This window comes from Metschnikowia bicuspidata (assembly GCF_001664035.1).
Source record: "Metschnikowia bicuspidata var. bicuspidata NRRL YB-4993 chromosome Unknown METBIscaffold_1, whole genome shotgun sequence".
NCBI lineage: Eukaryota > Fungi > Ascomycota > Pichiomycetes > Serinales > Metschnikowiaceae > Metschnikowia > Metschnikowia bicuspidata.
Window position 1 is genome coordinate 3468416 of NW_017387731.1, and position 15889 is coordinate 3484304.

The following is a 15889-nucleotide window of genomic DNA, read 5'->3' on the forward strand; positions in this document are numbered from 1 at the left end:
CCAAGGAAATCAAACGGGGGCAGCCATTCTGCTATTCTGTTGAATTCCCAGAGCGTCCAGCCGTAGACGAGCTGGCTGTGCCAGCTGCGCCATTGATAAAGCTGGCGGTCATCAGACACATATGTGAATGACGACTGTATTTCAAGGGGCGCAATTCACCAAATAAAAACCGCCCGATGTGTTGGCATAGAGCCAGTGCTTCACTCATCGTTGGTTATTGGCTGCACGTGATCAGACAGGGCTCATATCTGTCTGGGGCCGGGGGACATCACGAGTAGCAGGGCATATGAGCCCTGTATATACGACGGTTGTCTTACTTCTAGCACCGGTGACGTCAACCAAAGAAAAGGTCACGAGCCACAAGAACCGAGATCTGCTGCTTGGGAGGGGTTTTCCTTATGGATTTTACGATTGTTGGGATGGGCCCGAACCCACATACTCTGCTTTTCTCTGCAGCGCCAAGTGCTATTCTTGAGTGCTAGTCCTCGAGCCTACAATTGAGGTTTCAGATTTTTGAGTCTTAACTTGCGTTTCAAATATTCCGGGACCAGGTATCTGAGTCCAGGTTTTCGCGTTTCAAATAGTCAGGGACAAGATATCTGAGTCCAGGTTTTCGCGTTTCCAATCTCCCGAGTCCAGATATCTGAGTTCTGGGTCGGATTGTTGAGTTCCAGACAAGCTCCAGGTATTCAAAATCTACATGTGACTGTTTCAGATAATCTCAGATATTCAAGAACCAGAATCTCAAATCTCAGAAATCACAGTTCCAAATAATTTCAGATGGCCACACTTCAGCGATTCAGCTCCAGATTCCCAGATTTCAGATAGTCGCGTTCCAGATATTCGAGCCGCATTGTTCGGGCCTCTGATACTTGACCTTACATCTCGAGCATGATCCCCCACAGTGTGGGCGAAGACGCGCCACCAAATACCGGTCTCATGCGGGCAGCCCCTGGGCGTGCTGCACAACTGCGCCTTCCCCGATAAGCTTCGAAGCTTATAAGCATGATGTGGCAAAGACGTGTCAAACCAAAACCCTCATGGGGAAAAAGCGCAGTGTTCCACAGCACGCACCGGTGGAACCGTCGCCCGAAATTGGATCTGCGTGGCGTACGGCGCATCACGTCTTGGCGGGGCCTGCATACGGCCGGCGAGTGCCCCCGGAGTTGTGAGGAAAAACCAGCTGGTCCCCTCGGCGGACGGCATACAGGTCACGTAAACAGCGTGAATGCGGCCGCACAGCCTCTTCCAAGCAAAAATCGTAAATCGAGGAGCAACTCCGCAAACCGGCGAGGCACCAAACCAGGCAAGCAGATCCACCAAGATCTGCAAATGGCCCTCGGCATCGAAGCAACAACATACAAAACACCACAAGCTGGACTTGCAAGGATACAAGACACTGCCTCTGGAACCTGAGCAGATTTGCGGCCGGCCAGCGACAACCGAGTCGCACGAAAGCATCGCACGGAACTTCGGAACTTAGCCCGGATCGGCGATTGCTATGCGGCCCATGCAATATCTCCGATGCGCAGGCTCGGCAAAGCCCATTTTGCAACGATGCGTTCGACTTATATCCTCGAGTCTCGCCGCGTTCGCCTCTCTCCAGAACTCCTAATTTAAACTCACCCAAGTTGAACACACCCAAAGAATCCAGGAACCAAAGAATCCAGGAACCAAAGAATCCAGGAACCAAAGAATCCAGGAACCAAAGAATCCAGGAACCAAAGAATCCAAGATCCAAAGAATCCAAGAACCAAAGAATCCAAGATCCAAAGAATCCAAGAACCAACGACGCCAATAACCAACGACCCGGAATGAGCATAATTTCAGACTTGGCCTGGTCGCCATCCACGGGATACCCCAGCACACACCCGTCCACTCTCAAATCCATCGCCACCACCTGTGCGCCAGCATTGTCTGCTTCTGTCAGCAATGCAGTGGCAAGCCTACAGACCGCCACGGGGTATCTTGACGTGATTTCGCTCTCGCAGGTGGTGCGTGGTGCCGAGGCGTCTCTTTCCATCATCGATGCCCAGGAAATCTTGGCCACTGCCACAGACTCGTCCGTGCAGGCCGAGGCCACCGAAGTCATCTGGGAATCCATGTATAACTTGCAGAGCTTGGCAGACGACGAGAACATCTACGGCTACTACTTGAACCGGGGTGGCAACATTTTTTTTTTGGTGCTCTTCGCGTTGATCTGGCTTTTCCAGCTCGGCATGTTGGTCAAGTCCCGCTACCACTGGTTCAACATCACCTTCATCTGCGGCTACACGCTCGAATTCTTGGGTTTTTTGGGCCGTGTGTTGGCGTTCATGGACGACTCAGACATCAACTATTTCTTGCTCCAGCTCTTGTCTTTGACCTTTGCGCCGGCGTTCATCATGGCCGGCATCTACTTTTTGTTTGCACAGAACGTGGCCATCTACGGCCGCCAGTACTCCATTTTGAGGCCCATGTGGTACTCGTATTTTTTCATTGGGTGCGACGTGGGTTCCTTGGTAATCCAAGGCATTGGCGGAGGCATGGCCTCGGCTGCCAACCGGAGACAGGAAGACCCCTCAAACGGAATTTGGGTCATGTTTGGAGGTATACTCTTCCAGGTCGTGGCCATGACCATCTTCATTGTATTTTGGCTTGAGTTCATCTCCAGAATCTACTTCCACGACCGCAAGTCCGTTGTCTCGGACTCTCCTTTGAAGAGACGGACCCCGGTGTCTTACTTCAAGTTCTTATTCAACACCTCGTCCGCCAGGGCATACAGGCAAGAGCATCTCGAGCCCTTCTACAATACAAAGTACACGCATATCCGGGCACGTCTTTTGGCGCCGTACTTCCCGCTCGCGGTCACCGCCGCGGTGATTTTCATCTACATCCGGTGTGTTTATAGGGTGGTGGAGTTGGAGGAGGGCTTCTCGGGCTACCTCATCACGCACGAGGCGTTCTTGATGGCGCTTGACGCGTCCATGATGGCCGTGGCGGGGCTTATATTCATCCCCTTCCATCCTGTGTTTGTGTTTGGCACAAAGAACATACTCACGGTCAAGGACGTCAAGAAACGCGTGCCGTCCACCGAGTCCGAGGAAGAGAAGTTCGCTGCATCGGAGAATCTCGAGGGGTCCGACGAGTCTCTCACCCAGACCACGGCTTAGGCCACGGACGATGTTTCGGATGGCTTCTCACATGGGTAGCGGCGTGCGCCGCTCTTCACCTCTAAATTATTGACTGCCCCAACTTTGCGTTGATTCTTTCAAGGTGCCCATACCAGTGCTGGCTCGCATGGAATCCCACGGAATCCAGTTGCCTGATGCAATATGCTCATGCTCATGACCGATGCTCATGGCGAGTCGGCCCCGACTCTTTGAAAGAGTTAAGTTCATGCTTGAGGCACACTTCAGATGCATATATCATTGAAAATTAGATTTTTTTTTCTCGTGTATTGTTCCCACATTGACATGGCGCGTCTAGTAATATAGCCTATCTTGCAAGAAAGCCGGTTATTTCAAGTTACATTGTTATAAATGGTTGGCGTATGAGCACGCCTATTGCCGTATCTGCAATTCAGTGCGGCTGAATATCTGTTCATTGGGCCTTTTCCAGCTATTTTCTACATGCACTTCTCTTTATGTGGGGGTCTTAGAAAACTGCCAAAATTACTCATATCAATCATTACTGACATCTTTAGACGCGGCGAAAGCTTAAAGTTGCCACAAATTATCTGAATGCACTGGTGATGATTTATACATGCATGGTGCCACGTCGGCTTCAAAAGATGAACAGAAACTTGCCAAGTATTGGGATATTGCTTCTGCTGTTCTAATGTTTTTACTATTATACCTGCTCAGACGATTAACCTCACTTTGGCGAATGAATTGTATGTTCTTCCCGCCTTTCACGTGATAAACCTTCATTGACTCCCCAAATAAGGTCCACTCAGTGCCCTTATGACAGAATGCCTCTTATTTTGCATATTTTATGACCACTGATACAATCCTCAAACGAGGGACACTTAGGTTGTATTTGTTGGGAAATTACTTATGCAGTGAATATCGATCACGATGACCACCTTTGAATGCTGGCTGTGATTTCAGTGCCATCAAAATGCTTTTCACTAAGTTTTGCCCTAGATTCTCCTCAATTCTGAGTTAAACATCATAAATTGTGGTATTCAAAGAGCAATATGCCTTTTCCGAAGATCTTCTTGCAGAATCAGCGAGGAAAATGGGCATGATTTAGGAGAGAGCCGCCCCATTGATTCTCTTGACCTCTCGAAGTATATGAAACTTGCTCACAGCAAAAAACTCATGATATCGAGGGATCAAGCCCATAACGAATTTTTATATTCTGGCCCAATATTATCTGATAGAGCGCATTGACATTGATGAGTATAAGGATCTTACTTTATCCAACTTTGGAAATCGGAAAGCGATCATCGTTCCTGAGTCAGAACGACATTCTTTGGAAATATATTATTTCCTTCGTCATTCCATGATTTGCTTTATTATATTTCAGCCCAAAAGATCCCCAGTAATTTTCTGTACAGATATAGAGGGCAACTACGGGCAAAACAATCTCATTATATCTTGGTCTGGCGAGAAGAATGCTCTATTGTTGAATTTAGGGTGTCAATGCAATTGGGTTGCAAAGTAGTGTTAATTTTTTAATAGACAAAACCATCATTTCAAGACTTTGCTTATATCTGTGACTGTTATCAATTTGCCAGCGTGACTGGGCCTCGTGTACTCAAAGACAAGATTTTCCACAACCTAAACAGGAAGTGTCCTTGTCAACGTCAAATTGGCCGAGTTCTCTCTCAAATGCTCTTTTCTTTTCAGCTCAATCGACTGAAAGTTTGAGATCTAGAGCAATAATCTCAGTTCATTCGATCATTTTGCGAGAAGCACGACTTCAAATGTGACATTCTACTAGCAGATCAGCGAGTGACCGTTGTAAATAAATTCATTTTTGTACTCACAAGACCAGACAAAGCTTTGAAAGGTTTAAGCGGCTATTTCAGAACTTTGCATTATTTCATACAAGAGAGCTGCATGTGCCAGTGTTTTTTATCAGATTGTCACAATATTGCTCACTGCATGTCAGGAGGCTCAGACAAAAGTTTATGTATTTACTGCAGACTAATTACAGAATTTTCAAAGTTAGAAAAATCAATATATATATATACGGAGATGTTGTATTCTGAATGACAATTCAAAAGTTGCTATCAAATTTTATGGACAAAATCAGAGAGAGAGAGAGAGAGGACACTTCCTTAACAGTATGTCTTCAAACGTTGATTCGATTCTCGTCATGCGCCTCCACGTCATTCTAAAGTGACATGTTTTTTGTTTTTTGCCTCATTCTAAGTGAGGAGTATGATCATATTACTAATAAAAGTTCGCTCTCCAGACTCAAAAGTAAGAAAATTCAAGACGAAACCATTAACGTGTTTCTTTAAAAGCTAGTGTATTAATAATATTTATGAAAATTAACCCCTTGAATGCTGAGATGATTGTGAGTAAGTAATTTTTGATAGTCTCCATGCATGGCTATGTCTGTGACAGGTGGTGTATCGTGGTAATGTTTCTGTAAATATCCATGTCTGTACATATAAATACAATTTAGGTATCTATGTTTACGTAAGCACCTGTCTTTCTCTATCAAAATGCGTTTGGGGCGTTGTGCTTTTTAAGTTTTGAATTCGATGTATAAATAACCGTTATTGTGCAGATGTATATTTTGTGGTGTTTTATTATCAAATTTACTTTTTGTATAAAAAAAATGCTTTTTCGTTATGAAAAAGAGGGTTTCTATAACAGCTGCACTTTGGCCTTTGACCATGTATAAAAAGATACATTTTAAAGCAGTATGTTTGTAGTTATTGCGTCTGTGAAGATTTTTGTGTTCGCGTACTGTGACAGGCGTGTTTGTGAACAAATATGTAAATATCTGTTTTGACATATTTATTTTTGTGTACATAGTTGTGTTTGTGTACATGATTGTGTTTGTGTACATGATTGTGTTTGATACTTGATAGGCATTTCGGCCTCATGTTGTTCTGCTACAAGAGCGGTAAGACTTTGAAAATTTGAAACACCAATTATTATCTGAAAAGTATTGCTTGTGCAGATTCAGCCTTGTGATATTGCTGACCATTCATGAAACATAGAAAAATCTTTGGTAAGCACCGCTACTAAAAATGAACAGTGGAACATACGTGTCTATTTTTGTTTTGATATCTTGTTCTAGCTTTTATGATTTTTCTTCGATTCTTGTGGGTCCCATATCATGTTTTGGTGACAAACCGGGATTGATGCGACTTTAACTCAAATACATGGTTTGAATTTTTTGAGTACCCTGAATCAAGGTCTGATCTGATGGTCTTCAAAACCGACAGTCGTGAGTCAGTTTCTTTATAACATCTACTGTTGTTCCCCTGTGAGTGGAAGTGTTTGTCTGTGTCGTGATGAGGATGTTCCGATTATAGAATTGAGTTTACTTTGATGGTTGAGTTTTGGCTTTTGGTAGTGGTGCTAACTGAATTTTGTATTCTGGAAAATGTAATCAAGAGTACATTTAGCTGGGAAATTTTGGTCATTTACATCTCTGAAAGTGAGGAGTGACTTTAAACTAAAGACTCCAAAAGTCTTAAAGGCTACTCACAACCAGCTTTACGCAGGAAAGCTGTTGGATCCCGGCATTTGATTGTGCCCGTCATGTACTATCTGTACTGTCATCATTTTTACTCTGACTAGTCATGTTATCAGAGTGTCACGAGCAGAAAGAATCGTATTCTTATTTGTCCTTGACAATTAGTTTTTCTTGAGTAATGGCAGAACTCATTGCCTTTCTCATAGAAGGCAACCGGTCGCTAGGTTACTCAACATTTGTACAATGAGATGTTTGATTTTCTTGTAGTCAATACACGTTGAACATCGATCTTCAGGTGAAGGTTAGTTTCATTTTTGGAGTGCGAGAAAGCAGTTCAAGAGTCATATAATGCATTGGTAGGATACAGCCACTTTCTTGATAGATGGCCTGGTGTTTCAAGCATTGGCTCAAAAAATAGCTGGTACACCGACAGATGATTATTTTTACACTGCGCAGAATGGTGACTTACGGGCGCTCTGGAGATCAGCGAGTTATTTCTTCGGCCCCCTAGTTAGGACCTAATATGGTGTCTACTATAGTGAATGGTATGATGGCAAGGGTATTGAGCAGTATATTGGCAGGAATGATATTGCCTGGAACTCTACAAGGCAATTCAAATATCGCGGACCTCGCCGACTGACCCAAAGTCAACCTTTCACAACTAGCTGCTGGCCCCTCCGGCACATATAAAAGACAGGCAGGCCAAACTCCCAGATGCATCAGCAGAATTCAAAGACATGGAGCTGTCATCACAAAAACACAAGCGTGTTTTATTCAACTTGAACCAGAGGCGCCTCCGCGTCTCATGTGAAAATCCTCTGGACCCCGTGGCCCCGTCTCAAACAGCGCAACTCACCCGTAGCGAAGCCCGGCCCCATGCGCGGGAGGAGGCTCAACAGGCATTGTGCAGGACGCGCGCATCAAACAGCGCAACTGGGGAGAGATACTTTTTCTCCACGCAGCGAGGTCGCGCAAGTGCATACAGATGAGTGGTGCAAAAAAAATTAAATCATTGCAACTCCAGCGCACACTGACCAGAGTTGCAAGTAGCAAAGCACGAGTTCGAAGCACCCCCCGGATTCGCCATCTGCACACACACCAGGGACAAGCCTCGCACACCCGGACGAGTCACGTGCTCCCCGAACCATGCCGCAAAACTCCCAGCACAGCGCTCCGCAGGCTGCGGCTCGCAGACCGTCGTTTTTGGATTATGGCGGGGCCAACTCGCTCAACAACTTCGCGTCCTCGCTCCAGCGGGCCCTGATGTATTTGGAAGTCACGCTTCCTGAAACCGCCGCCGCCATCGACAATATCTCGCCATGCACGTCGCGGGCCAGCTCGGAAATCCGCGACATCGAGCTGGGGCTTCTATGTCCCGATAACGGTGCGACGCTGAACGCCGAATACGGGTCTTGTGGGACCGCCAGTCCGGCCAAGACGCCGCTGAGCGGCCGAAAAGAGCTCAGAAATGATCTCAGCAGCTTCCATTTCCCCGGACACGACGCCCTCGGCTCGCACGAATCGACCCTGGAGGGCCCTGTGAAACGTCGCCGGGAAAGCAGTCTATACGCTGCAGGAATGGGCCGTTCCACGGCGCCGCAGACAGTATTCAACGCCATCAACACGTTGATGGGCATTGCCATGCTCTCGCTCCCCTTCGGGCTCAGGCTCTCCGGATGGGTGCCGGGGGTCATGATTCTAGGCCTGTGTGCATGTATCACCTCGAAAACCGCCAAGGTCTTGGGCTCCGTGTTGCGCAAGCACCGCCACGTGCACTCGTACGCGGACATTGCATATCTTTACGGCGGCAGCAAGTTCCTCGCGTTCGCCACCGGGGCGTTTGTGCTTGACTTGATGGGAGCGCTGCTCTCGCTCGTGCTCATCTTCAGCGACTCGTTTGCGACGTTGCTTCCCAACGCCAACCGCTCCTCGCTCAAACTTGCCATCACCGGCGTGACACTCGTGTTCTCGTTCTTGCCCTTGTCACTCGTGTCTGTGATCAGCTTGGTAGGCATTGTGTGTACTGTCGGCATTTTTGCCACGATCGTTTTTTGCGGGCTCATTGCCTCCGGGCTGCCGGTCTCGCTACTATATCCCGCACACACGTCGCTCTGGCCGTCGTCCGGGACAGATCTCCTCCTAAGCCTCGGCATCTTCATGGCCCCATGGGGCGGCCACCCGGTGTTCCCGGAGTTGTACCGAGACATGCGCCACCCTTCCAAGTACAACAAGAGCTGCACGGCTGCCTTTCTGGCCACCATTCTGTTGAACCTCCTCATCGCCACGGCGGGGTACGTGATGTTTGGTGACGCGGCAGAAGACTCCGTGACAAAGAACATTATCGCCCAGGCCGAGTACCCCGGCTGGGTCCGCACGGTGATCTGCGTGATTTTGGGCGTTTTGCCTGCTTGCAAGTTGGCCTTGGTCACGCGGCCGGTGATCTCCGTCTACGAGAGCCAGCTCTCCCTCACCAACAAAAACACAGCCACGCCATTGGAGCCTGCCAAATTGACCTTGCGCCAATGCCTAGCGCGTGTGGTGTTCATGGCCTTTTTATTTACCTTGTCCATCGCCTTCACGTCCTTTGGCAACGTGGTGGCCTTCCTCGGCAGCGCCATTTGCTTCACCATATGCGTCACGTTGCCCCTTCTTTTCCACTTGAAGTTGAATGCTGACGAACTCACGCCCTTCCTGACTGTGGCGACCAAAGCAGGAGTCGCCGTGGGCATTCTAGGTGCCATTCTCGGAACATATGGGTCTTTGGTATCGAAGCCGTAGAGGGGGACACGTAGCTGCGGCTTACTCTCAAGAGGCATTGGCTTCGGTCCCAATCCTCTACCCATTGGTGGTGCATACTTGAGGGTGTGTCCTTGTGAATCTGTCTCAACCACTCAAAAGTTTTTGACTGCGGGTGTTGTCTATTCAATTCTTTACTTCTCCGTGAGATGCACATGTAATTTTTTACTGTCACCGATGTTGATTTAAATCTTGCACCGTGATGTGTATTTCGTTCTTGGAAACCTAGTGGGATGCTCTCTTAATTCATTGTCGTCCCCAATGGATATGTTTGCGTCTTCATCAGTGATAGTATCTCTGCATCTTTGTCAGTGATGTGCTTCTGGATCCCCATTCGCGAGCGAGGCATATATGCGACGTTGCGCTGTTTGGTGATTTACACCGCCCAAATAACCATGACCGAGTGTTCATTCATCGTAATATATATAGTATAATAGGGATAGCAACTTTGTGCTCTATTTTTTGACGTACCCTCCGGTGGGCTTTCGCAAGTCTCTGATATTGTCAACCGAATTTTCATCCAAGACTGAGGCCGCATACAAGTAGTTCTCGTGCAGAGACCTCGCCAAGTATTCCGCCATCACTTGGGACCCCGAGCCATAAGGAGCCCCGTGTCCATATACACCGCCTTGTAGTGGAGGAGACGGCGCAAAAGAAAGTTCCCCGGGATGATGCCTAAGATGTTGCATTGGAGCAATGGGAGGGCGGTGGGGCATTCCATACACGGAAGCCCCATGCGGGAGTTGGGTGAAGCTGTTGTTTGGAGAGAAGCTTTCAACGGAGGCTGCGTTGGCACTGAACGCAGCATTGAGCAAATCTGAAAGCTCGAAATTATTGTGGTAGATTTTCTGCGGCTTTTTCCTCGATGGTTTCTTCCTGCCCAGGAACGAGGGGTCATCAACTTCAGGATTGATGATGATGGATATGTCATCGTCGTCTTCTTCTTCTTCATCGTCATTCTCATATAAATGATCATCCGGGTCTCTACCATCAAATCCAGGCGCGGCCTCCAGCATAGCCGTGCTCCCGCCATTCTGGCTTTCTTGCCTACCGGTGTTCTCTGGCCTGGAAGGAGACAAGCGAGGTTTCTCATCTGCAGCCTTATCGGGCTCCGGCGAAGTCGCACTATCATCATCTTGAATCATGGTACTTTCAGCAAAGGCGTTCATTGAAAGAGATGATTTGCACTCATGGACAGCATTGGTACTAATACCAAACACATATGCAGCTTCCTCATCAATGGAGTCCACTTTCTTATGCGAGGTGATGTTATTGCTTGACCCTTTTCCAGAGGCAGGGCGTGCTGACGTCTCGGGCACCTTGTCGCGCTTCACGTAACTAAACTTGAGAGCGTTGCCGCACCGGTCTTTACCGTAGCTAATCTTGAAGTGACGATACTTTTCGTAGAACTGACCCTCGTCACCTACAATGGCGCTGATTCTTGTCGCGTCCCGCATGTCGAAGCACTCGACCACTTCAATGGCATCGGAGATATCGAGGAAGTTCATGAAGCCACAATCCTTCTTGCGGAGGTGGTTGATTTGTTCCATAGGACCAAACTTGGAAAAGTCTCTTCGTAATGTCGACTCGTCGGGGATCTTCAAGTCAGGAGGCCCCTGCCTACCCATGCGGAATCCAATGTACACATTTCGGGATGCCCCGGAAGACACCGCACACGCTATTTTGCGGGGCAAGGGTCCCGAGTGGACCTGACCCCAATTGACGGTGATTTCACTATCGCGAATCACCAATTGGTGCAAGACCTGATAGCTCAAGTAGAATTTGAGCGCGACGGCAGGATCGACGAATGTGATGAAGCACACACGTCTGCTTTGGTAGTGCTTGATGAGTTCGACCAACCCGCCGGCACGCACGTTATTGGCAATCTCCTCGACTGTGGTCTTTGGGTGGAGGTTGCCCAAGTAGATTGTCCTATTGCATGAGCTGAGCGAGTCCGAGCGATGGTTGCGCAGACGCCGCGAGACGTACGGTGCATTCACGCCCCCCAGATACGGACCAGGCGGCCCGTGGAGATAAGAGTCTGGCGCAAAGCTGGAATGCACGGAGTCAAAGCTCTGGTCGGGAAAGTATTCCGTGGGTCCCATGTTAAGCGAGGGCGGGCACGAGTCGTCGGACCCAAAGTGGCTACCGGCAGAACCCACGGAGCGCGAGGGACCGCCGGCGTGCGGGTCCACGGCCTCGCTTGAGTGATGCGATGCCTCATCCATGGCCTTGAAGCCGGGCGGCGAGGCTCTGCCGACAAGACTGAGCTGCGACATACTGTGGAGTGGGAAGCGCGGCCCATGCAGCGCCAGAGGCCGTTTCTGTTCAGAAAGCACCAGGACGAGCAGGCCGGCATCGGACAGCGGCAAGCGAGTCGCCAGGCGCGGCTGGCGGGTGTAGAAGAGCGGCGTGCGGTCGCAACGGTCGGGCTGGAAGGTCACAGCAAGGCACGCTAGCTGCACGAGGTCATCGCGGTCGTCGTCTGGAGGCGCCACACCAGGAGAGGCCGAGGCGATGCGCGATGAGTAGTGCTCGTACAAGCCGATGGCGGCGTCGATGCAGGTGAAGTGCACCACGAACTCCAACTCCAGGACATCGCCATCTTCGGACACGACAATGTGCTCGATGGAGCCGAAGCGCGCGGCGCGCACGCGGAAGGCCTTCTCCATCAACGGCACAAGGTCCGGGTCTAGGATGCGGAAGACGGCGCCGAGCGCACGCGTGGCGTTGAACTCCATGATGTAGTTGAGTGTTTTGACGCGCATGACGTCCAGGCTCGCGGGGTTCGGGGCCGCGATCTGGAGACGAGCCGAGCCCGCCAAGGCGCTGCGCAATGTCTTCAAGTGGCCGGGAGACTTGGCGTACTTCTGGTGGAAGTTGTACGAGATGTACGTGTTGACAAAGGACAACGCACACGACTGGGTCGCGTCTTTGGGCGCCGCGTTGTGAGCCGCGGTTCCAGTAGTCTCCGAGGGAGCGGTTTTCGACGGAGTGGTCTCTGAGGGAGCGATTTCCGAGAAAGTGGACTCCGAGGGAGCGATTTCCGAGAAAGTGGACTCCGAGGGAGCGGTTTCCGAGGAAGTGGACTCCCACGGACCCGTCGCCTCCCTCAAGCGCGTGTCCTCCGGGGTCAAAGTCACAGCCTCAAGGGGCCCGTGGTCAATGTGGTCCAAGATCTCGCGCACGCTGAGTGCCGCCGAGAGACCCGTCAAGAGCACCGTGCGCGAGAAGCTGAGGTGCTCGAGCGACGCGTGCAGCAGCAAGGACGGCTGGGAGTAGGTCCGGGCCGCAGCGCCCGGGCCCGCAGAAAAGCCGCCCGGCGACGCAACAAACGGCAGCGCCGGGGGCTGGAACACTTGTGCAAACGACGAGTGTGACACGTATGGCGACGGCGTGGCGAGGAGATTGGCGGGGAGCATCAGCTGTGAGTAGGAGTAGTCCATGGGCGACATGGGAAGTTGCACCTGCTGCGGCACCTGTGCCGCGTACATCTGGCCGTGGAGCAGCTCGTGGTACTGTAGCGCCTGTTTGCGGAAGTTGGGGTGAGCCAGGTACATTGTGGGGATATACGTTGGGGTTTCAGGGTTTCAGTGCCTAGGGGCCGGGGGCGGTCTGAGTGGTCTGACAGTGTCAGAGAGGGGTCTGGCCAGAAATGGGTTTGACAGTGGGGCCAGAAATTGGTGTGGGCAGAAATGGGTCTGACAGTGTGGGCAGAAATGGTCTGACAGTGCGGGCAGAAATGGGTCTGGAACTCAGAGGGGGCCAGAAATGGTCGTCAAGGCGGACGCTATGATTTGGTGCAGAAATGCGGTGCCAGAATTCGGTGCTAGACTTGCGGAAGTCGGTGCTCAGATCCGGCGCTAAAAGTTCGGGCACAGGGAGGGGCCCGCGTTGGAGCTCGGTTTCTCAGATTCGGGCTGCGCGGTTGTGCCTAGTGAATTTCCCAGCGGCTTGCCGAAATAGGGGGCTGCGGGCGGTCCTGGCGGTTTTGGCGGTCCTGGCAGTTTTGGCGGTTTTGCCAGCTTTGTCCCGAAACGAGGCGCCAGTTCTTCCCAGCGTTTGGGTGGGGCCTGGTGTAACTTTTGGTCCGGCCTTTGTGCCTGCGGACGTATGGGGCTGAGACGAGACGTAGGATCAGCGGGACGGCTGGCGGGCGCAGCGATATGGCAGGACCAGCGAGGATGCAAAGTAAGCGAAGAGTCGGCCCGGGAACAGGGAAGGTGGCCAGCGATCAAAAGTAGACTACAGAGGTCAGAAAGAAGAGAGTGTTTTTTTTTTTGTTTTTCGAGGGGGCACCCAGAAAGTCCAGCGAAAGAGGAAGAAAAGCCTGGCTCAAAAAGGGCACGAGGCGCGCGTGCCGGCTCGGCTCTATGTGCCTGGTGCTGCGCGCCAGCTGGAGATGGAAGCGCACTGCATACAGACACACCTGTTTGTGCGCACCTTGGGCAAACACGGCCGGCACCAAGACAGCGCCATTTGAGGAGGCTGGAAGTGGCCCCGGCAGGCTTGGCGCGTTGGGCCGCCTGGGCCCACACCACTGGGGCGAGCAGATGGTTTTCATGTGCCGGGTGAATGATTTTTTTTTTTGGGCTTCTCCGTTCTCTATCCACGATCTTGTTTTGCGGTATGTGGAGGTATTGTCTCGGTTGGTTCGATTGGTTCGGTTTGTTTTTGTATTGAAGTGTATTGTATTGTATTGTGTTGAATTGTATTGTGTTGAATTGTATTGTGTTGAATTGTATTGTGTTGTATTGTATTGTGTTGTTTGGTTCCGTTTCGATTTTGTAATACTCGTTTCAAATTAGCATTACGCGTTTCGCTTCGGGCTGTCTCGGGCTATTTTTGTTTGCTTGTTTCTACGTTTCTGTTCTGTTCTGTCCCGGTTGTGTTGCTGCCCATGAATCATTTCCCAAATTCATGCCACTGCCTTCTTGGCCCACAAACCTATTGTTGCGCGCCCGGCTTTTCATTCGTGGCCCCACTCTGGCCGGCACCTGGAGAACCAAGAAATCGGAGGGCCCAAAACCCACAGAGTCATGGCCCTCCACACCAACAATCCATGGCCCCGAATTCCACACCACCATCTCGCCCCACGTCCACACCAAAATCCCAGGAGCCCGCCCCACATAATAATCCCACATAATAATCCCACATAATAATCCCACATAATAATCCCACATAATAATCCCACATAATATTCCCACATAATAATCCCACATAATATTCCCACAGACAGGGACCACCACAGGCACCGCCACATCAGAAAACCCTAGGGCGTAAGCTCGCAGGCCCCCGTTGTGGCAGCCCTGCTCACAGCAGCCCCAGCCGAAAAAGCGGCTCGGGCCTATTGGCGCCGCGGGTTTGTTCCACTGCAAGCACTAAGATCAACGCGCGCCAACTGCGCCGCAATTTTTCGTTCGCTGCTTCGCTTATACCTGCCTCCGGCGATTTGGCGTGAGGCAAGAATAACAAGCATGCCATTGGACGAAGGCCGCTCCAGCGGACCCAAGCCCTTGCCGTATGCGGAACGAGCCTGGGCATTCCTTTTTTTAGCAAGCCCAGTCGTTCCAAGCCCAGTCGTTCCAAGCCCAGTCGTTTTAAAGCTCGCATTGAAGCACGTATTTCTTAGCACATCTTCGGTGGCCGCGTTTAGGCACCCATGCAGAACCAACCCAGCCTGTTTGTTTGTAAAAAGAGTTCTATTGTCCGCTGCTTTTCCTGTAGTGAGGGCTCTAAAAAGGAGGCCCAAACCCCCTCACGATTGAAAAGAGGGTTGGCAGAAAAAAGAGGCTTTTGGGCTGGATACAGGGATTCTTGCTCTTCGCTCCCCTGGCCCCGAAGCTTAATTTGCTGATGCAGCAGTGGATACGGACACACCCGAAAGCTGCTGGAAAACGCGGCCCGCCGCGGCCCGTCAGAATCCGGCCTGGATAAAAATCTCTCCGTGCGTACCTTAGACCATGGGCTTGGATTTTTCTGGCGCTGCAGACGCTTGTGGGCATTTCGTCTCTATGCGCGTCCAGCCCGCCAAAGCTTCCATGCATCCCGCAACTAATCATCCAGTCTGGTGGACCCAAACGACCACCCGCAACAGCCCTGCCTCAGTCCTCCGACCATCCGTGGCTATCGAAAATGAGCCCTATCGAAAATGAGTCCTTGAAGCATATAGTCATGCCCACATGAAATACTCGTCCTGTGTATGCCAAGTGCCAAGGGCCGCAAGGTATCCACGGTTCAAAGCCCATGGCCCCCTCAAAACCTGGGCGTATTGTCCCACATAGTTGCAGCGGTATTCTCAGGTGCCGCTCTGGAAAAGTGGACCATGTGCTATTGTTGTGGGCTAGTTATATACACAGGCACGTCGCTCGGCACGGTTTAGATTAGCACAGATTAACCGTTGTGGAACTAGGCTAGGTCTTGCGTTCAGGAATACACTGTATAT

General features: G+C 50.6%; 4 protein-coding genes across 4 annotated transcripts; 3 read left to right on the forward strand and 1 right to left on the reverse strand.

The window, feature by feature from the left end:
• Window positions 1-1814: 1814 nt before the first annotated feature.
• On the forward strand, window positions 1815-3152 carry METBIDRAFT_35966 (RTA1 domain-containing protein; the record flags this gene model as incomplete). Its single annotated transcript, XM_018856677.1, has 1 exon — window positions 1815-3152. The coding sequence occupies one exon, from the start codon at window positions 1815-1817 to the stop codon at window positions 3150-3152; it is 1338 nt and encodes a 445-aa protein (XP_018714332.1).
• Window positions 3153-7794: 4642 nt separating this feature from the next.
• Window positions 7795-9426, forward strand: AVT1 (Avt1p; the record flags this gene model as incomplete). The annotated part of the gene is made up of 2 exons (XM_018858586.1): window positions 7795-8032; window positions 8225-9426. The coding sequence occupies 2 exons, from the start codon at window positions 7795-7797 to the stop codon at window positions 9424-9426; spliced, it is 1440 nt and encodes a 479-aa protein (XP_018714333.1).
• Window positions 9427-9662: 236 nt separating this feature from the next.
• METBIDRAFT_114381 (uncharacterized protein) lies at window positions 9663-13280 on the reverse strand. Its single transcript, XM_018853984.1, has one exon. The coding sequence runs from the start codon at window positions 13002-13004 to the stop codon at window positions 9900-9902; it is 3105 nt and encodes a 1034-aa protein (XP_018714334.1). The 5' UTR covers window positions 13005-13280; the 3' UTR covers window positions 9663-9899.
• On the forward strand, window positions 13281-14161 carry METBIDRAFT_114380 (uncharacterized protein). The gene has a single exon (XM_018853983.1). The coding sequence runs from the start codon at window positions 13558-13560 to the stop codon at window positions 14017-14019; it is 462 nt and encodes a 153-aa protein (XP_018714335.1). The 5' UTR covers window positions 13281-13557; the 3' UTR covers window positions 14020-14161.
• Window positions 14162-15889: the final 1728 nt, after the last annotated feature.

Bases quoted from the DNA above. Each gene is read 5' to 3' on its own strand.
- METBIDRAFT_114381 (XM_018853984.1), bottom strand. From the start codon at position 13,004: ATGTACCTGGCTCACCCCAACTTCCGCAAACAGGCGCTACAGTACCAC.
- METBIDRAFT_114380 (XM_018853983.1), top strand. From the start codon at position 13,558: ATGGGGCTGAGACGAGACGTAGGATCAGCGGGACGGCTGGCGGGCGCA.